General features: G+C 43.1%; 1 protein-coding gene, 1 long non-coding RNA gene and 1 pseudogene across 2 annotated transcripts; all 3 read left to right on the plus strand.

The window, feature by feature from the left end:
• Positions 1-2,392: 2,392 nt before the first annotated feature.
• On the plus strand, positions 2,393-5,294 carry LOC111544657. The gene is made up of 4 exons (XR_002732237.2): positions 2,393-2,682; positions 3,157-3,201; positions 3,314-3,373; positions 3,462-5,294. It is a non-coding gene; the product is annotated as an uncharacterized LOC111544657 (long non-coding RNA).
• A 934-nt stretch (positions 5,295-6,228) lies between these two features.
• Positions 6,229-9,074, plus strand: LOC111542318. Its single transcript, XM_026456374.1, has 3 exons — positions 6,229-6,277; positions 8,047-8,704; positions 8,932-9,074. Exons 1-3 carry the CDS (start codon positions 6,229-6,231, stop codon positions 9,008-9,010), a joined length of 786 nt encoding a protein of 261 aa, XP_026312159.1. The 3' UTR covers positions 9,011-9,074.
• Positions 9,075-21,781: 12,707 nt separating this feature from the next.
• LOC111544662 lies at positions 21,782-22,344 on the plus strand (annotated as a pseudogene).
• The last annotated feature ends 3,338 nt before the right edge of the window (positions 22,345-25,682 follow it).

A 25,682-nucleotide genomic window follows, 5' to 3' on the forward strand; every position in this document is an offset into this window, starting at 1 on the left:
GGACACTGTCCCAGACACTGAGATATAGCAAAGAACAAAATTTCAAAAAAAAAAAAAAAAAAACACCACATAAGACTTACATGACTGGGAACAGACAATAAGCAAAATAAAGATGGGAATTATCAGCTATATGAAATGGAGAAAAATAAAGTAGGGGAGAGGAGAAGGAGAGTTGAGGGAGGTTGCATTTTAAACAGAGTGGTGAGGGAGGCTTTATGACAGAGTAATCACTGAGCAGAACCCTACTGAAGGAAAGGGAGTCAAGTACACCCAGGGGAAGAGCACACCAAGGGGAGGAGCATCTGGTGGGAAGGGCACACCTAGATGAAAAGTACATCTGGGGGAAGGGTGTACCGGGGAGTGGGTGTACCTCAGGAAAAGGTGCACCTGGGGAGAGGGAGCACCTGGGGAAAGGGTACACCTGGCAAGTGGGTACACCTGGGGGAAGGTTCACCTGGGGATTGGGTAAACTTGGGGAGAGGGTACATCTGGGAAGAGAGCACACCTGGGAAATGGGTGTACCTGAGGAGAGGATACACCTGAGGGAAGGGTGCACCTAAGGAGTGGGTATACCTGGGAAAATGGTGCACCTGGGGGAAACGTACACCTGGGGAGAGGGTGCACCTGGTGGAAGGGTGTACCTGAGGAGTGGGTGCACCTGGGAAGAGGGTGTACCTGGAGAGTGGGTGCACTCAGAGAAAGGGTGTTCCTGGGATGTGGGTGCACCTGGGGAAAGAGTGTACCTGTGGGAAAGGTGCACCTAGAAAGGGTACACAAAGGGGAAGGGTGTGCCTAGGGGAGGGGTGCACCTGGGGAGTGGGTATACCTGGGGGAAGGGTATACCTGGGAGAAAGGTACACTGGGAAGTGGGTGCACCTGGGGAAAGGGTGCACCTAGGAGATGGACACACCTGTGGAAAGGGTTCATCTTGGGGAGGGATTGTGTCATCTCCCCATCCTTTCCCTCCCTTTGTCATTCAAACCTCTAAAATACAATCTTTTCTCAACTTGGGGCTTGGGGACAAGGTTCATAGAGTCAGTAACCATTAGAAGCAGTATGTAACCACGTGTGTGTACTGTGTACAGTGGCATTTTCTCTAGTGAGACAATTTGTGACTGTAGATTAAGCTTTTTCCCAAAGATTGAGAATCCTGGGATGTTTATTCAGTTTCACTCATGAATGCAATGGTTTATTAAAGAATACACTTCCAGAGGAAGTGATGGTCAGAGACACTTGCTAAGCTTATAATGGAAGCTTGCAGCCCTGAAGGCGCTCCTGGAGATCATACCCAGATCTATGCTGGACACCCAGGGTATGCAAAGCTCAGAGGTCGGCAGGGCTGCCTCTGCTAACTGCTTTCATGGAAGCTGAGGCAGAAGCCTGACAACTTGTTCACTTGCAGCTGACCTCATGCTTTTTGCTTTAGCACATACTTGAGAGAATGTTTACATTGGAGTCCAATCAGACCAGCCATCCTACTTTGCCATTTTATCCCAACCTCAGCACATACACAGGGAAGTTTTAGCAGTTCAAAATAACATTTTTAGTCATTTGGCAGAAGCAGTATGCCAATTTGCAACTTTGCTGGAAATTTCCCAATATGCAATCTCTGCTAATGAGCTCATTACAAAACTTCTCACAGCCTCCCTAGGGGACTGTCCTAGGAACTATATGTATCCAAGGCACTAATGTTTTTTCTAGATATTTTATTGTTATCGTGATTGTAAAATAGATCTTTGTTCACTTTATTTTGTACAGGGTTATTGCAAGTATATATAAATGCAACTTATCACTGTGTTTATTTTATATCCAGCCACTTTATTCTCTTACTGTTATTCCTAAATACTTGCTACCTCTTTGAGGAACGCCCATATTTTTCTGCCCTGTGGACATCACTTCTTGACCAATATATTGGGAGTTCAGTGCTGGATTCTGAGCAGGGAAGTGATGTGTGCCTTCTAAGCAGAAGCTCTCTGGGTATCTATTACTGCTTTTAAAACCATCACACAGTAATCCCAGCACTTTGGGAGGCCAAGGTGGGCAGATCACGAGGTCAGTAGATCGAGACCATCCTGGCTAACACAGTGAAACCCCATCTCTACCAAAAATGCAAAAAATTTAGCCAGGTGTGGTGGCGGGCACCTGTAGTCCCAGCTACTCAGGAGACTGAGGCAGGAGAATGGCGTGAACCCGGGAAGCGGAACTTGCAGTGAGCCGAGATCGCGCCACTGCACGCCAGCCTGGGTGACAGAGAGAGACTCTGTCTCACAAAAAAAAAAAAAAAAAAAAAAAAGTCCCCATACAGAGTGGCTTAAAGTAATGGTTTATGATCTAATGACCCTGTGGTCTGGGTTCAGTAGTTCTTTCTTGGGTTTCTTATGAGGTTGTAGTCAGTTTCTGGCTGGGGCTGCATGCCATCTGAAGGCTCAGCTGGGCTGGATGTCCAAAATGGCCCAGTCACACAGTGGGCAGTGGATTCTGACTGTCACCTGGAGCCTCAGTGGGGGCTCTTCACTGAAGCACTCACATGTGGCATCTCCATGTGGCTTGGGATTCTCACAGCCTGACAGCTAGATTCCAGGAGGGAACATTATCAAGAGATCCAGGTGTCTTACAAGCCCAGCCTCAGAAGTCCTAGAATGTTACTTCCATCACAATCCATTGGTTAAGCAAGTCACTAAGGTTAGTCCAGACTTTGTTAGTAAGACAAAGGCAAGATTCCAGTACTTGGTGTAAGAATCATCCAGCACATACACGGAGGAAAGGAATTGATGGTGACTGTCTTTGGAGACTATCCATACAAGCTTGAAAAACCATCACCTGGTTCTGCAAGCTCCTTTTCCTTGGCCATGAGGCCAGTGTGACCCAGGTGAGGGCTGCTAGAACTCGTTGGACTGATTCGTTCACTCAGGCATGCATTTTAAGTTAATAAATACTTACTGAGTTTCCACTGAGTGCATACGTGATGGAATCAAACCAAACCAAGGCCCTCTTCAGCTATACTCACGTCTAGGGTATAGGAGGGATAGTGGGGGCGGGTTATGCTTGTTAGGCAGATGAGTTCAGAACTACAGAGTGATGAAAATATTAACACCTATGTAGCACTTACTGTATGCCAAACACCATTTTACATACTTTACACATTGTGCTTTACAGCAGAACCTGAGAAACATGCTCATCAAGTCCAGGAAATAAATAGAGGTATCAGCTGTCACTTTTTTATTGTAAAATTTTTTAAGTAGTGCAATTAAATAAAAACAAAACAGAATACATAATTATTAAGAGGGAAGAAATAAAATATTACTATTTTTAGATACAATGATTTTGATCTGCAGAGGTCTCAAGAGAATAAACAGAAAAATTCCTAAAATTAGTAAGTAAAGCCCTAGCTCCATCACGTACAAGCCTTATGAGCTTAGGTCACTCACTTCCTCTCTCTTCTCTCATCTGAACCTCTGAAGGGCCCTGGAAATGGGGGATCCCCTGCCTTGACAGCTCATCAGTATGTGTGAAAAGCCAACAGGAGTGGATATGATAGGAACTGCAATCATAAAGCACTTTGGAGAGTGTGAAGATTGGTGCTCATAGCAGAAGTTAACACACTGATGCTGTGATCACTGTTCAGTAGGTGGATGGTCTTTAGTGATCCTTGAAGAGTAGCTGCGACTGGAAGACACAGAATGGCGAGGGTGGACCACGCAAATGAAAATATGGGCTCCAGCATTCAGTGGAAGGAATTTGTGGTTGGTTCCCCCATTTTTTTGTTGTTGTTGGTGGTTTATTTTCATTCCCCATGCCCGGTCCTTCTGATGGCACTCACTGATTTGGCTCTGGGGCACAAGTCTATGTTGCATGTAGTCCTGGTGTAACAATCAATTGAGGCATTTCCTGGGCTAGGAGCTGGGACACAGGCCAAGCCAATCAGACTCTGGTTCCCCCAGGACGCTGAGTCTTAGTGGAGTCATGCCAAGATGGAAACAGCTGACCTGTTGTGCTGCTGCCATGGCTCCCTGAGGAGTGTCCCTCAGTTCCTGAGAGGGGACTGTCTGCACACTGGCCCTTACGGATTGATTTTTCACTTTTTCTTTGATTCTGAGAGCTACCCACATCCTCTCCAAGTCTTGCTCCAGTCAACCAGACTGCTTGCAATGGAAGAAATGCCCATGCAGAAGGCATCGAGGCTCCTGGGAAGATGGGGAGCGGCACATTTTCTCACGGTGTTGACAGCTGTGCATGAGAAACACCTCATTGCCTTCGCACGACAAACCCAAGGGGGGGGGGTTCCTCCCCACATTCTGCAAATGGAAAAACTGAGGCTCAGAGGGGAAATTGATCACCCAGTGTCACAGCCAATGAATGACAGAGGGAAAGTCATGGTCCAGGGCTGAGTCCGGGTTCCACAGCCTGTAGAAGAAATTCTTCAACCCCTTCATTATGTGACAAGAGCCACAAGGTCTCCAGGCCTCCTGGACATGACAGGTGTTTGCTCACAAACTGAAACTGTCTCTGCTGGGTCACATCCTTCCCTGTCCATCCCTATTCTTGGTGCAGGGCGTCAGCTGGCCCCTGGAAGACCTATTGGTATTCAACTTTCAGAAAGCCTCGGCGAGTGATGAAGTAATTTTATCATTCGGCATGTTGACAAAAAAAAAAAAAAATTTTTTTGAACTTTTCGGCCATAGTTTCATTTCCATAAATCTCTTCATTCTTATCCTAATCCTTCCCCAACTGTTTGTCAAAATTCCCATCATATATTTTTCCACTTGGAAGACTGATTTTTAACACCCATCCTCCACCCCCACCAGGCCACGGTGTGGACATTTTTCATTTCCAAAATCAGGAGGCCAGAGACATTTCCAAGAGAGGTCAAAGCACTTGCTGGTCATGTTAGAAAATGAGCAGGGAGGATAGGGTGTGAAGGGGCATCCTGCCTCCAGGAGGGACCCCCTCCAAGTGAGTTAAGAGATGTGGGCCAGGAGGGCTGAGCAGTAGCGTCCACTGGGAAACCCTGGGCTCCAGGCCCAGCCCTGTGGCTGCCTCACTGGGCAAGCCCTTCCTGCTGGCCTTGGAGGACATGGACCATCTTCCCAGGCTTGGCTGTGTATCCCATTGGCACCATGGAGCAGCCAGGGCCCTTGGCCAGGCCACTAAACTACACTGTATCCCCCTTGTCATCTGTTGCATGCAGGCATCAGTATTTACCTTTAAGGAAGTGTTTCTCAAACTTGAGTCACTCAGTTTTCATGGCATATTTATACACTATATGTGCGATTATTAAAAGTTTCCTTTAAATCAAATTATTGCCTTTGTTTAAATATCTTTCTTCAACTTGCACGTATCATCACTGAAGATGGAAAACCAGTATCACATGCCATAAACAAAGGCTAACTAAACAAAATAGCACAACTATAAAATAACAGAATTCATATGTCCCCTAAAATCAACTTGTATACTACCAATGATATGTACACCCAATTTTGGAAACACTACTTTAAGGGGGCTGGGATACGAACTCAAATACCTCCAACTCCGATGTCCCCAAGTCCTTCAATTATCAGAGGTTTCTATTTCATAATTTAAAACACAAGCAGCCTGAATTCACGTTCCATACATGATGGCAAGTCTCCTCCCACCCGTTCCTTCTTCCCTTATGAGACTTTTGTGGATTTCCAAAAGGTTCATGTTTTTCAGGAATGAACAAATGGCCAAACCGTGGTGTGGTGGGTGTTGAGGGGTGTGAACTACCACCTTCACCACAGTGCCTAACTCCTCTCTGGCAATCCATGTTCCAATGATGCCCAGATTTACACACCAAGCCTCTCTCCTGAGCTGCAGATGTGTGCACCTGACCACACACTTGGCAATTCCCTTTGGCTATCTTGTGGATGCCTCAGCTTAGAACGCTGAAGACAGAACTCCAGACCTTTGTCCTAACCCTGCTTTCCCCCGGCTTCTCTGTCAGGGAGAGTGGCTATTTCTCAGGTCCTTATGTTTCCACAGGGGCAGAGACCACGTCTGTCCCATTCCCTGCTCTATGGTAGGAGTAAGAGCTTGTATGGGCCAGCTTAAGCTGTCATACCAAAGAACAAATGACTCCATGTCCTAGGGACTTCAAATAACAAAGGTTTATTTCTCTCGTGTATTTATGCCTCTCTCAGCATGGCTGGGTGTCTGTTCCATGTCAGCTTCATTCCAGAATCAAGGCTGATGCAGCAGCCCCTACCGGACATGCTAGCCTGGTACCAGGGGAGAAAGAGCGACAGTGCAGCCACCGATGGTGCCTGGAGCTGCCACACCTGCCACACCGTTCCTCGCCCATGGTAGAGACTGAGTCACCAGGGCCAGGAAGCTCCGTCTTCAGGAGACAACTTGGGAATAACTGCACAGCCTCCCACAGTGCTTGACGGATACTAATTGGATACTGACAGGAATAAAGTGTCACAGGCAGCTTCCATCATGATCAGCTTCCATCATGGATCACGAAGTTCACATGAAGGTTAGAAAGTGGACTTCGTGCTTGGGTGGCACACAGAGCTCACCCACTGGCCAAGATATTCATTTCTCACACAGGCGAAGTCAAAGGCCTTACACACAGGATCCCCACCCCCACAGGCCTCACACTTGGCCTTAGAGGCTGCAGGCTGGCAGCCCAGTGTGTGGGGTCCCCCTGCTAAGCCCCTCCAGCCTGCCCCTATCCACACCGGGCCTGGGCCTCTGCATCTGACCTGGCTCCCACATCACACCGCTGGGGGTCCTACCTCCTGTGGGCCTCACTGCCTAAGAGTCTTTGAACCTCTTAGTCACTCTGAGCCTTCCATGGTTTGGTCCTTGGACACCAAAGGCTCACATGAGGTCCCATCTAAGGGGCCTGCTCAGGAGGCAGATCTGGTCAGTCAAGTCCTCCCTCAGCAGGAGTCCCCTGCAGGCAGAGACTCAGGGCTGCAGAGCCAGGAAATCAGGGCCACAGGACTTATAGTCCTGGCAAGTCTCCAGGTAGTTGACACTGGGTACACAGCCATGGTGGGGCTGGAGGGTCAGCAGGCAGTAGTTAGGGATGTCGAAAACAGGGGAGATTGATCCTATAGATACACCTGCATGAGCACAAAATGGAACGCACACAGCCCAAGTTCCTATCCACAGGGTGTCCGTTGAAAAGATCATGGGTACACCTGGAAGCACTTGAGGTGGACGTCAGAAAGAATGAAAAAGCTCTGTGCAGGCCTAAGGAAAGGGCTCCAGGACTGAGGAAGGAAGAAGGAGAGGGGGAAGGGAGGAAGGGAGGGAATGAGGAAGGAAGGAAGGAAGGAAGGGAGATAGGAAGGGAGGGAAGGAGGGAGGGAGAAGGGGAGGAAGAAGGGGAGGAAGGAAGGAAGGAGAGAAGGAGAGAGAAAGGAAGGAAGGAGGGAAGGAAGAAGGAGGAGGGAGGAAGGGAGGGAGGAAGAGAGGATAGGAGTAGGGAAGGAAGAAGGAAGGAAAGAGGGAAGGAGAAAGGGAAAAAAGAAGGGAGGGAGAGAGGAAAGAAAGAGGGAGAGAAGGAAAAAGGAAGGAAGGAGGGAAGGAGGGAAGGGAGAAGGGAGGGAAAGCGAGAATGCGGGAAGAAGGGAAGGAAGGAAGGAAGGATGGAAGGATGGAGGGAGACGAACAAGAACAAGGGCAGCCTAGGCTCCCTTTGCTGTGACAAAGAAGCGGAGTGGCCCCGCTACATTCTTTTGCTGGCTTTTGGCATAAGCCTGTGATAGGCAAAGAGCAGAAGGTGCCTTTAGGGGGCACAGAAGAACAGGATCGACAGGGCTGGGGGAAAGCAAGTATTTCAAAGCAAACTTTTTAATCATTTTTGTGTTTGAACCATGTAAATGTATTGCCTGTCCCCCTAAAATGAATTAATTGAGAAGAGAGCGAGACCACGCCGAGCCTCGGGCCAGCACAGCCTGAATAGGAAGCAGCGAACTCCGCTGTGACGGCTTCAGGCCCCGGCCCCCTGTGGGGGGAGGGGAGTCGCCCTTGGGAGGGGCTGGGCCCCGCCGCCAGCTCTGCTTCTCACTGCAGGGGCGCCCCCAGGAAGGGACAGGACAGGGAGCTCGTCCCGCAGCGAACGGCAAGGCGGAGGCCCGGCCTCTCGCCTCCCAGCCCTCCCCGCGTCCTTTGCGGCCTCCCAGTCCGCCCTGCGCCATCAGAAGGCGCCGCCCGGCGGCCAGGGCCCTTCGCCGCAGCCAGAGTGTTTTGTCCGAGCTCAAAAGGGCCGTCTCCACGGAAGCGGCCCCTCGGCTCGGAGCCCCGCGGCCCGGAGGGAGCCCCGCGGCCCGGAAGGAGCCCCGGCGGGGATGAGAGGATTCCGCCCCAGCCCCAGCAGACGCGGCGAAGGGTTTGAAGGAGGCGCTTTGAGAGTCGAGGTCTCCCGCCCGCGCGCCTCCCTGGCGCAGACCTCTTTTAACTTTTTGGCTTGTAGTGCGCGTCCTGACGTGCCCAGCGAGCTACAGCTTACTGAGCTTTACTGGACTCGCCGGAGCAGCAGTCCCCAAGTGGAGAGACAGCGCATCGCACGCTGCCCGGGCCCCGCAGGGCCTGGCGCCTGGGGCCTTTGCGCCGCTTTGGAGCTACGGGATCACACCGCCCGCTCCCCGAGCTTGGCGTCTTCCACGCGGCGCTGTGTGTCATCTGCGTGCACGCAGTGCGCTCTCGCTGCCGTGTCCAGGTCACTGCGAGGGTGAGCCCCGCTTTACCCCTTCTTTTGTTGATGGACACTCGTCTGGGGCTAGAAGGGATAGGGTTGCTGTGAGCGTTCTCATGTGGTTTTGGTGAACGTGCACACACGTTTCTCTTGGGTGTAGACCTGTTTGGTAGTGGAACTGCCGTTTCCCGGCACTTTGGGGCGAAGTCCTGTTATAGTCTGAAGCGGAGGAGGCAGACGGGCCGTCCATGTTCGTGTTTCAGCAGGCACAGAGGGAAGGACACGGAGAACAGCCGCGCGGAGGCGAGGAGGGACACTGGGCGCTGCTGTCCCCTCCCCTGAGGGGCAGCCACTCCTCTTGTGGACGCAGGTGCGGTCACCAGAAGGGAAGGACAGCAGAGGACTCTTCAGGGACCTTCCTGGATCCCCCTGCACCGGGAGTGGTCTACTTGCTTGACTTGAGGGTGAGACTTGGTCAGCCCTTGACTGTGGAGGGCAGGACCATGGGCTTCACGGGGGGCAGCATTCATGACCCACGCCTCTGCTTCCATTCCCTACTTGCTGCCCGGGCCTCCAGGCAGGGGAGTCTAGTCTCCCTTCCCAGGCTTCCAATGCCTCGCCCCCTGCTGTGGTAAGGATTCCCGCCGGTCCCTATTTATTAATCAGGGAACTCAGGGTTCAAGTTTGCTCCCCTCCCCTTCTCTCCATCTAGTCCCCTTGAAAGCCCCCTGAGCAGAGGATAACGCACGAGGAGACCTGGCTGTGTATATTTTGACAATAATATCAAAATACTGTCAAATACTAAACGGAAAAGAAATAGGAAAACCTTGAACTTTATTAAAATGAACTTCAAAAGACACCATTAAGAGCAAAAAGAAAAAAAGTTGCCTTTTGTTCAATAAACGACTTAGGACTAGAAAATATGAAGAACCCCTACAACAAGAAAAATATAGATAGCTCAGTTAAAAATTGACAAAAGACTTGAAAAGATATTTCACAAAAGGAGAGATCCAGATAGTCAATCCACACACGAAAGGGTACTTAGCATCAGGGAACTGCAAATCAGTGACATTAGATTCCATATCACAGCCACTGGATGACTGAAACAGCAAGGCCAGTGCTGATGAGAATGTGGAACAACCAACTGGAATCTCATCCCCTGCTGATGGGAGAGTGGATTGGAGCAACCACATGGAAACATCTAATCAAGGTAAGCAAACACCTGCCATAGGAACCAGCGACTCTACCCCTGTGTATACCCAAGGGAACCGAGTGCTAGGTTCCTGATGATGGTCAAGATCGCCTACAGCAACTTTACGTATTTATTTTAATCCCCTAACAAATGTCTTTAAACAGTGGAAATATTAATTAAATGGTGGTGTTTTAAGAATGCAATGGTATACTGCACAGCAACAACAACAACAAAAACAAACTGGTAATACTTGCAGCAACACGGATAAATCTCAAAGTATTGAATGAAAAGATACAATAGAGTGTATAACTAAGGATTCCATTATATAAAATACAAAATCCAGGCAAGACTGATCTACAGTGTTAGAGGTCAGAAGAGAAGTTTGGAGGTAGTTGCTTGGGCACCAGGATACTGGGTGGGGAGCTGTGAGCGCTGCATATCTTGAGCTGCATCCTGCTTGGAGTGCATACTCTGTGAAAATTCATCAACCTGTGCACCTAAGACTTGTGAACTTACATTATCTCTCAGGAAAAAGAAAAGAAAAATATGCCAAACTTTACCCTTCACCTTTCTCCTCAAAATGATCAGGTTTCAGAGCTGTGGTAGAAACTTCTAGTACTGACCACAGCCAGTACCTCCCCGCTTGGCAGCTGAGACCCTGGCACCAGTTCTGGCCAATGGGATGTGAGGGGAAATGATGGATGTCAATTCCAGGCTGAAGCTTTTAGTTGCCAGTGCCAGGTCCTCCAGTCCTACCTTCCCACTGTGGCAATCCCTCTGAAGTCCCAAGATCAAGTGCTGACAGCTGAATCCTTGCATGAAGAGTTGCTTGGACCTGCAGTGGACTTTGGATGAGGGAGTATACACCTTAACTATATTAAGCCAATGCTGTTTCAGAGTGGTTAATTACCACAGCGTAACATGCCCTATCCTGACTAAAATGGATGTGTAGGAGCTTGACAGAGGAATAATTGTCCTTTTGGTCCCCTGAGCTTGTTCTTGGCCTTGGCCAGGTAGCAGCACATTTAGCATCAGACTGCCAAGTGTCCTATGTCTACATTCGGTGGAACCCATTGTGGTGGCCCCTGGGGTGACATTACAGCAGAGGGGAAGTGGTCGCCTCCTGCACTCTCAGTTTCAGCCAGCTCTGCATGCCATTTTTTTTCTCAGTGACAACATTCTGTGTAGGTGTTTGCCCACTGCCAGTGCTGGGTAACCTATGCTGGTACAGTTGGAACTACAAGGCCCTTTTCTTGGGATGCTTCCTTTCCTACTGTGAACTCTTGGCTCTTGGCACTGGAATTTCCTAGCATTTGGGATTACCAGAAAACAAGAGGTGGCAAAATGGTGCAATAATTTTGAACCCAGCCCTATGTTGAGGTGCACAACTAGGACAGTGCAGTGGGGAGATGAGAGCTTGGGGCCAGGAAGACTGCCTGGGTTCTAACCCCAGTCCCCTCGCTGGCCACCTATGAAACACTGGCAAATCACTTTTGTCCCCAAACATAAAAAATGGTCTCAAGGTTTCCAAGTAGAGGTGTTTCTTTCCATTTTCTAGAAAAGTGAGCATAGTGGTAGAGCCCCTGAAGTTGCATCCTTCTGGGGTAAGGCAGAGCCATCTCACAAACCACACCACCTGATGGCATCTATTTCAAATGTCAGATTTGGTAGGCTGAAGTGACCAAGAGGCCATTGAGAATGAGCAAAGTTTTAAATTGCTGGAAGGAATCTTCAGCAAACAGGCAAATACCTTAAAATTTTAGGTGATCCATCACTGAATAATTTGAAATATCTTCAAATTCTTGTACTGTGAATCAATGCTGTAGGCATGAAAGAGTGAGCAACGCAGGCATAACATTAAAGGAAGACTGATAAGGAAATAAAAATGAAGAACAGAAATAGCTCCAAAGACTAGATGTAAGCCCTTGGGGTTCGGATTATCTGGAGAGAGATGGGAGCTCAGTTATCAGAATAAAGCCAAGTAGCAAGGTAGCCTTAAACCTACTCCAATTTTCACCACTCAGCAGCAGGAGCCAAGCCAATTTTCACCACTCAGCAGCAGGAGCCAAGGCTGCTTCCCTAGACCCTTGCTTATTGGACACCACAAACTTCCTGGAGGTGCTAGTACATAGAGGTGAGGTTTTAAAAATAGATCCTTTTGGCTCATCATGACAAAGGGAGACACAGGTTATGGTGTTATTCCTACCAACCTGAAGGCTGAACAGACAATGGACAGACCCTGCTTCCCAGATTCCTCATCCTGACACCAGCAAGATAGTGAAAAATGATGCAACCACAAAGTGTTAATTTTCCCTTCCTGGTCCCACAGTTTTATTTAATAATTTCACTGGGCATGAAATTTTACATCAGCCAGAATAAATACTAACAGCAACCAGAGAGACGGTGCTAGGAATCAAGAGAGTGTCTATAGCCTGCTGTGGGCAAATGTCTAGCCTGAATAGATCTTGCCTTGTTCAAGGTTGTAAACAACAGTAAAAAGGACCTATAAAAATATTTTATAATTTATAAGGTGTAAGTGTTCATGGTATTAAAAAGGCAGGGAGGTATATTTTTTCAACATTGTTTTATTACCAAGAAGGGGGGAAATTTTTGAGAGCAACTGCTTTGTGGTAACCATAAGTCTCAACCATACATAGGCTCTTTAAAGCAAGAAATAAGGGAAGGTAAAGTGGTATAGAACAAGATTCCAATGTGCCTGAAAAATAGCTGAACTAAGAAAGAAAATAAAGAAGTTATAGGCAAAATGGTGAGGAAATTAAAAGTGCAATACCAGGAATAAAATATGCAATGTATCAGTAAAAGAAAAAAAAAAATCAATACAGCAAAACAAAAATAAATGGAAAACTTAAACATTGGTCATTTAAGAAACTTTTCCAGTAGCAAAACAAGTAAACAATTAAATAGGGACAAAGAATTTTAAAACATGAGAAAAAAGATAGTAGACATGGAGGAAGAAAATGGCAGATCTAACATATGGGTAATTAATGTTCTGAAGAAAACACACGCAGTATATACAATAATACAGTCATAACAGAAAACTTCCCTGAGCTACAAAATACCTGAATTAAAATTTGGAGCACTTATGTTTACACACAACTATGTGCAATTTTTTAATTTCAAGATTAAAGAAAGTATAAGCATCCAGGTAACACACACATATTCTCTTTTTTAAAAAAATTCCCGTCTGCAGGGGTTGGGTGGACAATAAAGAATACAAATTATCTTAAAAAGAAAAAAAATTCAAATAAATTAAAAAATCCCTAACAGTTTTTGCAACTTTAAAAGCCAATAGAGAAAAACCTATAGAAAGCATTGCTGAAAAAGTCTATAAATCAAGAGCTCTTGTTCAGGTTTTATTCAGATGAGAAAACAACAGAAAGACACTGTCAGAAATACAATGGTTCAAAAATAGACAATAAAACCTAAAGGAAAATTTTACTTGAACGTATGTCTTGATCAATCAAAAACTAATTAAAAATATACAGCTCATCTCAAGGACTATCATAAGATATAGAACATTCAATGGATTGAACATTGAAACTGTTACGAACAGAATAAAGTGCAAGTAATACTTGGAAGTATTGGTTCAAAAGAAAATGTGACTCCTGACAAGTAATTCTAGCACTAGATAACAGAATACTAGAGGCAGAAACCATAAAGAAAAGAGGAATAGATTTGATTATATGATATTATAAAACTTCCATATGTTAAATATGTATAATGATAAATTTGTATATATCTTTCATATGACATAAACAAACTGAAAGATAATTTCAAACTAGGAAAAATATTTGTAAAATATGACAAAGTAAATATTGCTAATTTACAAAAAATGTTTCAAATTAATAAATGGACAATCAACACCAGATAAGCATAGAATATGAAAAGGCAATTCTCAGAAATAGGAAGAAAGGACAGAAAGAAGGAAGGAAATGAAGCAATACTCAATTTTAGAAGTAATCAAAGAAATGCAAATTAATGCAGCATTTAGTTTTTTTTTTTTTAAAGAGCACACCAGTACAATAGTATGATGGTAAACAACCAGGATCTATTATTATTGACTGTAGTCTGTGTTAAATTGGTTGTAAAACCTTTTCAATTTTATGTCTTCTGTGAAAAACCAATAAAACACAAAGGAAGCCACTAAGAGAGGAAAGAAGGGACAAAAAAGTTATAAGATCAATAAAACAACTAAAATATCAATACTAAGTCCTTCCCTATAAATAATTACTTTAAATGTAAACAAACTCCACAAGCAAAAGATACAGATTGGGCTGGGTGCAGTAGCTCATGCCTGTAATGTCAGCACTTAGGGAGGCCAAGGCAGGAGGATTGCTTGAGCCCAGGAATTTGAGACCAGCCCTGGCAACATAGTGAGACCCCTCATCACTATAAAAATTTTTAAAAATTAGCCAGGTGTGGTGGCACACACTTGTGGTCACAGCTACTGGGGAGTTGAGCCCAGGAGTTTGAGACCAGCCCTGGCAACACAGTGAGGCCCCCATCTCTCTAAAAATTTTTAATAATTAGTCAGGTGTGGTGGTGCACACTTGTAGTCACAGCTACTGGGGAGGCTGAGGTGTGAGGGTTGCTTAAGCCTGGGAGATTCAGGCTGCAGTGAGCCACAGTCTTACCACTGCACTCCAGCCTGGGCAACAAGATCCTGTCTCAAAAAAAAAAAAAAAATAAAATAAAATAAAATAAAAAAGATTTGCTAAATGGATTCAAAAATAGGATCCAATTATATGCTGTCTACAAGAAACTCACTTTAGATCTGAAAATACAATAGCCTAAAAGTGAAAGGATAGAAAAAATATTTCATAGAAGTGATAATCAAAAGACAACAGGAATTCCTACACCAATATCTGGCAAAAGACACTTTAAATAAAAAACTGTTACAGGAGACAAAGAAAGACTTTGTATAATGGTAAAAGGGTCAATTTACCAAAAATATATAATGACAAAAAATATTTGTGTACCAAACCAGAGAGGTCCTAAACATATAAAGCAAACTAACAGAACTGAAGGGAGATAGACAGAACACAATAATAGTAGAAGACTTCCATACCTCACATTCAATAATGGATAGAATAACTAAGCAGAAGATCAATAATGAGAAGACTGAAACATTTACACCAATTGGACCTAACAGACATACACAGAACATTCCACCCAACAACAGCAGAGTATACAATCTTCTCAAGTGCACAGGGAACATTTTCCAGGAAAGACAACATATGAGGTCACAAAATAACTCTTAACAAATTCAAAAAGGTTTTGATCACAATGAGATGAAACTAGAAATCAATAGCACAAGGAAAATTGGAAACTCCACAAACGTGTGTAAATAAATTAGCATACTCTTGAACAGCCGATAGGTCAAAGAAGAGGTCACAGTGGAAATTAAAAAATACCTTGGGACAAGTGAAAATGAAAACACAACATACCAAAACTTCTGGGCTATGGCAATAGCAGTGCTAAGAGGGAAGCTGATAGCAATAAATGCAATAATATATTAAAAAGAAGAAATATCTCAAACAAAGAACCTAACTTTACATCTCAAGAAAGCAGAAAAAGAACAAACTAAAGCTGAAGTTAGGAGAAGAAAGGAAATAAAGATTATAGCAGAAATGATTATAATAGAGAATAGAAGTAAAATCAATGAAACCAGATTGGGTTTCAAGAAAAAAGTCAACAAAATGGACAACCCCTTAGATAAATTAAGAAAGAAAGAGAGATGACTCAACTAACTAAAAGCAGAAGTAACAGAAAGGACATTACAACTGATGCCAGAGAAATAGAAAGGATAAGGGAATACTAAGAACAATTATATTTCCACAAACTTGATAACCTAAAGAAATGGACACACTCCTAGAAACACACAACCTACCAAGCCTGAACCATGAAGAAACGAAAAGTCTGAACAGACCAATAACAAGTAAGGAAATTGAATCAGTAATAAAATACCTTCCAACAAAGAAAAGTCCAGGACCAGATGGCTTCACTGGAGAATTCTACCAAATATTTAAAAATAACTAACACCAATCCTCCTGAAACTATTCCAAAAGATTAAAGAGGAGGGAATACTTAGGTTATTTTATATGTCAGCGTGACCCTGATACCAAATCCAGAGAAAGACACTATGAGAAAAGAAAACTGCAGACCAGTGTCCTTGATGAATGTAGATGCCAAAATCCTCAACAAAATACTAGCAAACAGTATTCAGAGCACATTAAGATTATATACCATGGCCTAAATAAAGTGGGTTTTATTCCTAGAATGTAAGGATAATTTAACTTATGAAAATGAATCAAAGTTATAATACATTAACAGAATGAAGAACAAAAGTCACATGATCATTTCAACTGTTGCAGAAACAGCATTTAACAAGAGTCAACATTCCTTGGTGACAAAAACACTGCACAATATAGGAATAGAAGTAAACCACCTCAACACACTAAAGGCAGTTAATACAAGCCCACAGCTAACATCATACTCAACAGTGAAAAACGGAAAGCTTTCCCTCTAAGATCAGGAATGAGGCAAAGATCTCCCCTCTCACCACTTCTATTAAATATGGCATTGGAAGTCTTAGCTAGAGCAATTGGATAGTAAAAATATATAAAGGGCGTTCAATTGAAAAGGAAGAAATAAAATTATCTCTGCTCACAGATGACATGATTTTTTTTATGTAGAAAACCCAGAAGCTTTCACACACAGAAAAACTATTAGAATTAATAGACAAATTCAGCAAGGTTGCAGGATTTAAAATCAGCAAACAAAAAGCTTGCATTTCTATACAGCAACAGTGAACAATCTGAAAAAGGAAATTAAAAAACAATCCTATTTGAAATAGCATAGAAAGAATAACATATTTAGTAACAAATCTACTCTAAAGATGAGAAAGACTTGTACACTAAAAACAGTAAAATATTGCTGGAAGAAATTAAGGAAGACTAAATAAATAGAAAGATATTTTGTGTTCTTAAGTTGGAAGACAATATTGTTAAGATGTCTGTACTACCCAAAGTGATCTACAGATTCAATGCAACCCTTATAAAAATCCCAATGGCATTGTTTGCAGAAATAGAAAAAGTTATTCTAAAATTAATGTGAAATCTCAAGAGATTCCAGATAGCTGGAAAATATTTTAAAAGAAGAACAAAGTTGAACTCACAAGCCCTGATATTCCTGATGTTAAAACATACTGCAAAGCTACAGTAATCAAAACTGTGTGTTATCAGTATAAAAACAGACAAATAGACCAATGGAATAGAAGAGAGGACCCCAAATGAACACTCGTGTGTATGGTCAAATGAACTTCAGCAAGGGTACCAAGATCATTCGATGGAGAGGGGACAGTATTTTCAAGAAATTGTGTTGGGGAAAAGAAACTGGATATCCATATGCAAAATAATAAATTTGGACACTTATACCATATACAAAAATTAACTAAAAATGGATTAAAGATGTAATACCTAAAACTATAAAACTCCTAAACTATAGGGGAAATCTTCATGACATTGTACTTGGCATGATTTCTTGAATAATGACACCAAAAGTACAGGAAACAAAAGCAAAAATAGACAAATGGGACTATGTTGAACTTTACAAATGTTTATCAAAGGACAAGATCAACAGAGTGGACAGGCAAATTATGTATCTGATGAGGGGTTAATAGCCAGAATTTACAAAGAACTGTTATAGCTCAACAACAATAAATCAAACAACCAGATTTTAAAATGGGCAAAAGGCTTGAATAGATATTTCCCCTAAGATTATGTATCAATGGCCAAGAAACAAATGAAAAGATGGCAACATCTCTAATCATCAGAGAAATTCAAATAAAAATCACATGGAGCTATCACCTCATACTTATTACAATGACTAGTATTTAAAGAAAAAAGAAAAAAAAAAGAAAAAGTTGGAAAGGATGTGAAGGACCTCATGTACAGTGTTAGTAGGAATATAAAATGGTTCAGCCATCATGGAAAACAATAGGGCAGTTCTTCAAAAAATTAAAAATAGAGTTACCATATGATCCAGCAATTCCACTTCTGTGTAAATGCCCAAATGAATTGGAAGCAGTCCCTCAAAGAGATATTTGCACACCCATGTTCATAGCAGCATTATTCACAACAGCTGATAGGTGAAAGCAACACAAATGTCCCTTTATGGATGAATAAATAAACAAAATGTGGTATGTGCATACAAGGAAATATTATTTAGCCTTAAAGAGGAAGAAAATTTTGTTTTGTGCAACAACGTAAGTGAACTTTGAGGACACTCTGCTAAGTGAAAGAAGCCTGTCAGAAAAAAGATAAGTACAGGTCATCACTGACTTATGATGGTTTGATTTACAATTTTTCCACTTTACAATGGTGCAAAAGCAATATCCATTTAGTAAAAACCATATTTTAATTTTAGGTTTGGATCTTTTCTCAGGCTAAGGCTATTCAGTACCATGGTCTCTTTCAACGCTGGGCAGTAGCTACGAGCCACAGTTTCCACACTTGCCAGTTAATTTTGCCCAACTGTGGGCTAATGTAAGTATTCTGAGCATGTTTAAGATAGGCTAGCCCAAGCCGTGATGTTCGATAGATTAGGTGTATTAAATGTATTTTTGACTAACCACAGGTTTATCAACATAATTCCAATGTAGTTCGAGAAGTATCTTTACTGTATGATTCTGCTTTGAGGGCTATCTAAAGTAGCCGGATTCATAGCAACAGAAAGTAGAACGATGGTGACCAAGGCAAGAAGGGAAGGAGAGAAGGGGAGTTGCTGTTTAATGGGCATAGACTTGCAACTTGAAAAAGCTCCAGAGAGATCTGTTTCACAACAATGTGAATAGATGTGACACCTCAGAACTCTACACTTAAAAGTTATTAAGATGGTACATTTTGTGCTAGGTATTCTTTTTTTAACCACAATTGTGTGTGTGTGTGTGTGTGTGTGTGTGTGTGTGTGTGTGTGATGTATCTCTGTAAAGGGGAGGGTCCCATCGTCACACACAGTCCCCCAGGCTTCCTTCCTATCCCCATCTCTGGTTCCACCATAACCAGCATTTCAAGTTTGGTCCACAAAATATCCCACAACTTTGTTTTAAATGCACAGATAAGCCTTATACATAAGTGAACAATATTTAAGTGTTATTATATTGTATATCAGTATTTATCTATCGTGTTTTCAGAAAGAAAAACTCTCTATGAACCTAATCAAAATTTACAAAGTACATCAGGGAAAACAGAATTCAGCTAGATTGGGGTTAAATAATGTTAAGAACAGCAGGATTCTCTAAGACTCTCCAAGATGAATTCTTATCACATTCTCAAATGCACAAAGGAAACAGTTTGGTGGCTCTGGAACCAGACATGGGGGTTGTGGCTCTGCCACTTACTAGCTGTGAGATAGATCTTGGTCAAATTATTAAACATGTCTATATTTCAGTCTTCTCAAGTTCAGAGTGGGGGCATTCATAGCTCTTACCCAATAAAACTGTGGAGGGGATATAATGGCTTAACACTCTACAAGACTTGGGACAGTATCTGGCATGAAGTGTCATATAAGCCCTAGTGTATCAGTTTGCTAGAGCTGCCATAACAAAGCACCACTCCCTTAAAGAAGAGAAATATATTGTCTCCTCGTTTTCAAGGCTGAAGTTCAAGATTAAGGTGTCAGCAGGATTGGCATTCTTTTTTTGTTTTGTTTTGTTTTGTTTTGAGACAGAGTCTCGCTCTGTCATCCAGGCTGGAGTGCAATGGTGCAATCTCGGCTCACTGCAAGCTCCGCCTCCCAGGTTCATGCCATTCTCCTGCCTCAGCCTCCCGAGTAGCTGGGACTATAGGCGCCCGCCACCACGCCCAGCTAATTTTTTTTGTATTTTTAGTAGAGACGGGGTTTCACCATGTTAGCCAGGATGGTCTTGATCTCCTGAGCTCGTGATCCACCCCGCCTTGGCCTCCCAAAGTGCTGGGATTACAGGTGTGAGCCACTGCGCCCAGCAAGATTGGCATTCTTTTCATAAGGATGCCAGTCACATTTTATTGTGCGCTCATCCTACACCAGTATGATCTCATTTTAACTAATCATGTAATAACTCTATTTACAAATAAGGTCAAAATCTGAGGTTCTAGGGATTAGAACTTTAACATTTGAATGGGGGAGAGGACACATTTCAACCCATAACATCTAGCTGTTGTTATGTCTTGCAAGGTCAGCAGCAAATGGCAGGGGGCCAAGGTTTCACTTTTAGAGTTGGCATTGTGTTCCCAGGTGTGTGTAAATTCCAGCTCGCAGAGAAATCAACCAGGATTACCACTTTTGACTCCAGCCTGAAGAAGCCCTCCTTCCAACCTTGAAAAGCTACTGAGCAGAGTTGACTAACCCCAAACTCCACTTCCAGTGAGTTTCTGGACTAAAGTCTTTGTTATTTCTCAGCAGCATCCACAAGGGTCTTGAAACCAAAGATTCACCTAATTTGCATAACCAAAAATGCCTAGAAATAAGTCAGATTACAAATGAACCCTGTCACATGTCATGGCTTTCCTTCCTTCCCCAGCAGCAACCCCCACCTCTGAGGAACACCAGGCAAAGTTCAGACCAGCTCTTCTAGGCTTGTCATCAGGAAAGCTAAGGATTGCATCTCCCCAGCACAGAGGGGCACTTGATAAATTTATCAAATGAGTATTCTGCTCCCACTTTTGGACAAGGCCCCTTGAAAAGGCCCTAGCCTTGCATGGAAGAATAAAAATAGCATGAGGAAAATAGAAACCTTTGTCTAATCACTAGGATATAGAACCCCTTCTATACATCACTACAAAGGAAAATCAGTATAGAATTTACAGACTCAACCACTTAAAGTTTAAAATATTTATATGTCATAAAGTGTCATAAACTAAATTAAAGGCAAAGTACAAAGATATGGATTTCATGTTAGCAATGCAATTATCAGAGAAAGACATATATATGATGTTCTTCATATGTATACGATAAAAACCAAAATATAAAAGACAAAACACTAATAATATAGCAATGATCAGAGGACATGGGTGAGTGGTTCACAAACTATAGAATGGACAAGCAATACTGGCCGTAAATGAAAATAAAAACAAACGTGTGACATAATTTTACACTTAAACTGGCAAGTAATATTTTTAAATATAATAGTGATCATTCAGAAGGTGGGCAGTGTTCAGTACTAATGACTCTAATATGCGAAGACTGGCTGATTGGATGCAACAAAGCTGCAAAAATGTGCACACCTTTTGACCTAACAAGGCTAATTCTGGGAATTTATTCTAAAGACGCAGTAATAGATGTTGCTAAGACTTATCTGTTGCATCATTTTCATCAGTAAAATATTCTAAGAACAGAATGTATGTCCGTTGCTCATTATCATATACTCAGCCCCTCATGCAAGGCCTGGTGCCCGATAGATATTTCATAAACTGACCTTCGAATGAACCTAAATATTCAGTATTTGGAGATTGTGGTCACAAATTGTAATACATCCCCATGATGAACGATTTTCTGCCATTAAAATAGATACAATAAAGGAATATCTATGGCCAGGAAAACAGGAGGCTCATTCTACCCTTCTTGTTCTACCCTTCCACTCCACTACTGTACAGGGATTGGTCATTCTTCCCCTGCCAGTCCCAACTCCTATGAGGCCACCTCCTCACTACAGTGGCAGTTACACTGGACTCAGGATCTAAATGGCTTTATTAACCAGTAAAAAATAATGAAAATAAATGAACAATAACTACTTTCATGGGATTAAAAAGATAACTATAAAATAAAACCAGACTGAGGCCTCTGAGTCGCTGCTGCTGCCTGCGCCTGGCCTACACCTACAGTGGCACTTCCCGGCTGCACGCTCCACTCGTCCCCGCCCCATGCAGGTGGACCTTAGCAAGCGATCTGGCCCTTGAGCCTGCAGAAAGTGGATGAGCAACCGCAGCACCCGCTGCATGTCACCTATGGCGAGGCAGAGGTGCACAAGCTGGGCAGAGTGCTGACGCCCACCCAGGTTAAGAACAGACCCACCAGCATTTTGTGGGATGCTCTTGATTTGGAGAAACCCTGTACCTTGGTCCTGACAGCCCCGGGTGCTCCCACAGGGAAGGATCCCAAATACAGTGAATGGCATCATATCCTGGTGGTCAACATGAAGGATAATGACATCAACAGTGGCACAGTCCTCTCCAATTACCTAGGTTCGGGGCCTTCCAAGACTACAGGCCTCCAATGCTATGTCTGGCTGGTTTACCAGCAGGACAGACCACTGAGGTGTGAAGAGTCCATCCTAAGCAACCGATCTGGAGACCACCGTGGCAAATTCAAGGTGGCGTCCGTCCATAAAAAGTACGAGCTCCAGGTCCTGGTGGGCAGCACATGTTTCCAGGCTGAGTGGGACTACTAAATGCCTAAACTGTAGGAACAGCTATCTAGGAAGTAGGGGGCAGCTCAGAGACCTGAACTGTCCTGGAGGTCCCAAGCCGTGTTCCCCAGTTCAGTGTTGTGTGCAGATTTCTCCTCTTCCCGCTCCCTTTTGCACAGGCAAGACCTAAGCATTCAGATGGCGGTTTATGGTGACTTTTCCTACTGCCTGTGCTTTATAATTCTAGTCACTCATTCACTCAGTCAGGTTTATGTTTTGATCAAATTTGAACTCCATATGGGAGATATTTTGGATGACTGTTGTAGGGTCATCAAATTGTTAATGTAAAAATAGCAACCCAGTAATGAGATCGCTGGATCAAATGGTATTTCTAGTTCTAGATCATTGAGGAATTGCCACACTGTCTTCCTCAATGGTTGAACTAATTTACACTCCCACCAACAGCATAAAAGCTTTTCTATTTCTCCACATTCTCTCTAGCATTTGTTGTTTCCTGGCTTTTTAATGGTTGCCATTCTAACTGGCATGAGATGGTGTCTCATTGCAGTTTAGATTTGCATTTCTCTAATGACCAGTGATGACAAACATTTTTTTCATATGTCATTCTACTATAAAGACACTTGCACACGTATGTTTATTGTGGCACTGTTCACAACAGCAAAGACTTGGAACCAACCCAAATGTCCATCAATGGTAGACTGGTAAAGAAAATGTGACACATATACATCATGGAATACTATGCAGCCATAAAAAAGGATGAGTTAATGTCCTTTGCAGGGACATGGATGAAGCTGGAAACCATCATTCTCAGCAAACTAACACAAGAACAGAAAACTGAACACTGTATGTTCTCACTCTTAAGTGGGAGTCGAACAACAAGGACACATGGACACAGGGAGGGAAACATCACACACCAGGGCCTGTTGGGGCGTGGAGGGCTTGGGGAGAGGTAGCATTAAGAGAAATATCTAATCTAGATGATGGGTTGATGGGTGCAGCAAACCACCATGGCACATATATACCTGTGTAACAAACCTGCACGTTCTTCACATGTACTCTAGAACTTAAAGTAGAATAATAATAACAAAAAAATAGCAACCCAGAATTTAGAGGAAGAAAAATTGGGGGGAAAAAGACCACGTCTATAGTAATAAAGGAAAGCATCAACGAATCTTTTTTGGAGGTTAAAAAAAAAAAAAGAATTGGTTGCCTCTGCCTTTGTGATCCTGAGTCCAGAATTGTACACAGTGTGTTTTTATGGTGCTGTCATTCACCTTGACAACCAGAGGCTGGCACTGAGGCTAAACCCCAACATGGCACATCGCAGATGCCTTAATAGGTGTCAGTGTCTCATTCTGGTCCCTTTAAAGAGCATTCCTGGAAAAAGCAGTAGAGAGAGTGACTTTGCTGTTGTTGGAGCATGATCGTCTAGACCCATAGCAGTGCCAGCTGACAGCTTATCAGGAATCCTTAAATCTGTGTCTATTAAATTGATCATCCTTCATGGGGGTAAGAAAAGCTGGTCTGGAGTTGCTGAATGTTGTGGTAATTCTGCTGTTTGCTTATAGTTGAATAAAAATAGAAACCTTGAATAAAAAAATAAAATAAAATAACAGCATGAAGCAGAAAAGGAATTAATAGAGATAAAAGCAGAAGTTAATTAATTAGAAAGCAACTAGTAGGCACAATTGAGAAAAGGGATCAAGAATTGTTTCTTTGCAAAGATCAGTAAAATAGATAAGTTTCTGGCAAGTCTGACAAGCAAGACAGAAAGAGTGAGAAATAGAATGAAAGTATGAAGTATGAGAAAGTGAGACAATTATAGCTGTAAATAGAATTAACAATTAATTGTTAATTAATTGCTGGTGGGTCTGTGTAGTTATAGGCAAAAGATGGAGGTTTTTGTAGTTTCCTTCTCTCTGCTTACATGACTCATCTGTTCTTGCATGCTGTCCACTTTTTCCATTAGGCCACATAGTGTATTATTCATAGTTGTTTTAAATTCCTTGTCTAATCATTCCAACATTCCTGTCATATCTGAGTCTCATTCTGATGCTTTCTCTTCTGTCTCTTCAAATTGTGTTTTTTGTCTTTTAGTATGCCTTGTAATTTTTTGTTGAAAGCATTTCATGATATATTGGGTAAAAGGAACTGAGATTGATAGGCCTTTAGTGTGAGATTTGTATGCTCATTTGACTAGTGTTTACTGTTTGCTGTAGCTGTAGGTGTAGGAAGACAAAATTTCCTTGGGTGTCTATGATTTTGCCTACCCTGTTTTACAGGAGCCCTACTGATGTGGTGGTAAGGTGTTGGGGAGGGGAAGCTTTCTATAGTTCTGTAAAGGTCTCAGTATTTCAGTAAGTCTATGAGCCTGGCCTGTGAATTTCACAAGTGCTTCTCAGTTGCTTTTCTCCCCCTATATGCCTTTCATGAGTTGAGAAAGCTAGAAGGGGCTGGAGTTGGCTATTTTCTTCTCCCAGTTAAGCTCTGGTAAAACCTCAGTCTGTTAGGCTCTGGCAAACAGTTTCCCTTAATGGCAGGGCTTGTTAAAATAGAATGCTCTGGAGTACTTCAAAATAACTTCTTTTCTCTGCCGCTTGTGTATTAATCTGTTCTCATCTTGCCATAAAGAAATACCTGAGACTAGGTAATTTATAAAGAAAAGAGGTTTATTTGGTTCATGGTTCTGCAGGCTGTACAGAAAACATAGTGGCATTTGCTTCTGGGAAGGCCTCAGGAAGCTTTGATTCATGGCAGAAGGCAAAGGGGGAGCAGATGTGTTACATGGTGGGAGCAGGAGCAAGACAGAGAGCAAGGGGAGAGGTGCTACACACTTTTTTTCTTACACTTTAAGTTCTAGGGTACATGTGCACAATGTGCAGGTTTGTGACATAGGTATACATGTGCCATGTTGGCTTGCTGCACCCATCAGCTTGTCATTTACATTAGGTATTTCTCTCAGTGCTATCCCTCCCCCAGCCTCCCACCCCCTGACAAGCCCCAGTGTGTGATGTTCCCTGCCCTGTGTCCAAGTGTTCTCATTGTTCAGTGCCCACTTATGAGTGAGAACATGTGGTGTTTGGTTTTCTGTCCTTGTGATAGTTTGCTGAGGATGACGGTTTCTGGCTTCACCCATGTCCCTGCAAAGGACATGAACTCATCCTTTTTTATGGCTGCATAGTATTCCATGGTGTATATGTGTTACATTTTCTTAATCCAGTCTATCATTGATAGACATTTGGGTTGGTTCCAAGTCTTTGCTATTGTGAACAGTGCTGCAATAAACATAAGTGTGCATATGTCTTTATAGTAGCATGACTTTTAATCCTTTGGGTATATACCCAGTAATGGGATTGCTGGGTCAAATGGTATTTCTAGTTCTAGATCCTTGAGGA

Source organism: Piliocolobus tephrosceles, chromosome 2 (assembly GCF_002776525.5).
Source record: "Piliocolobus tephrosceles isolate RC106 chromosome 2, ASM277652v3, whole genome shotgun sequence".
NCBI classification, from domain to species: Eukaryota; Metazoa; Chordata; class Mammalia; order Primates; family Cercopithecidae; genus Piliocolobus; species Piliocolobus tephrosceles.

What these genes read in the sequence shown, in the direction of transcription:
- LOC111542318 (XM_026456374.1), top strand. Translation starts at nt 6,229, where the DNA reads ATGCTAGCCTGGTACCAGGGGAGAAAGAGCGACAGTGCAGCCACCGAT. An exon ending in CGACAGTGCAGCCACCGATG is followed by an intron (nt 6,278 to 8,046) that starts GTGCCTGGAGCT and finishes TTCTCACTGCAG; the next exon opens with GGGCGCCCCCAGGAAGGGAC. An exon ending in GTGTCCAGGTCACTGCGAGG is followed by an intron (nt 8,705 to 8,931) that starts GTGAGCCCCGCT and finishes TTCGTGTTTCAG; the next exon opens with CAGGCACAGAGGGAAGGACA.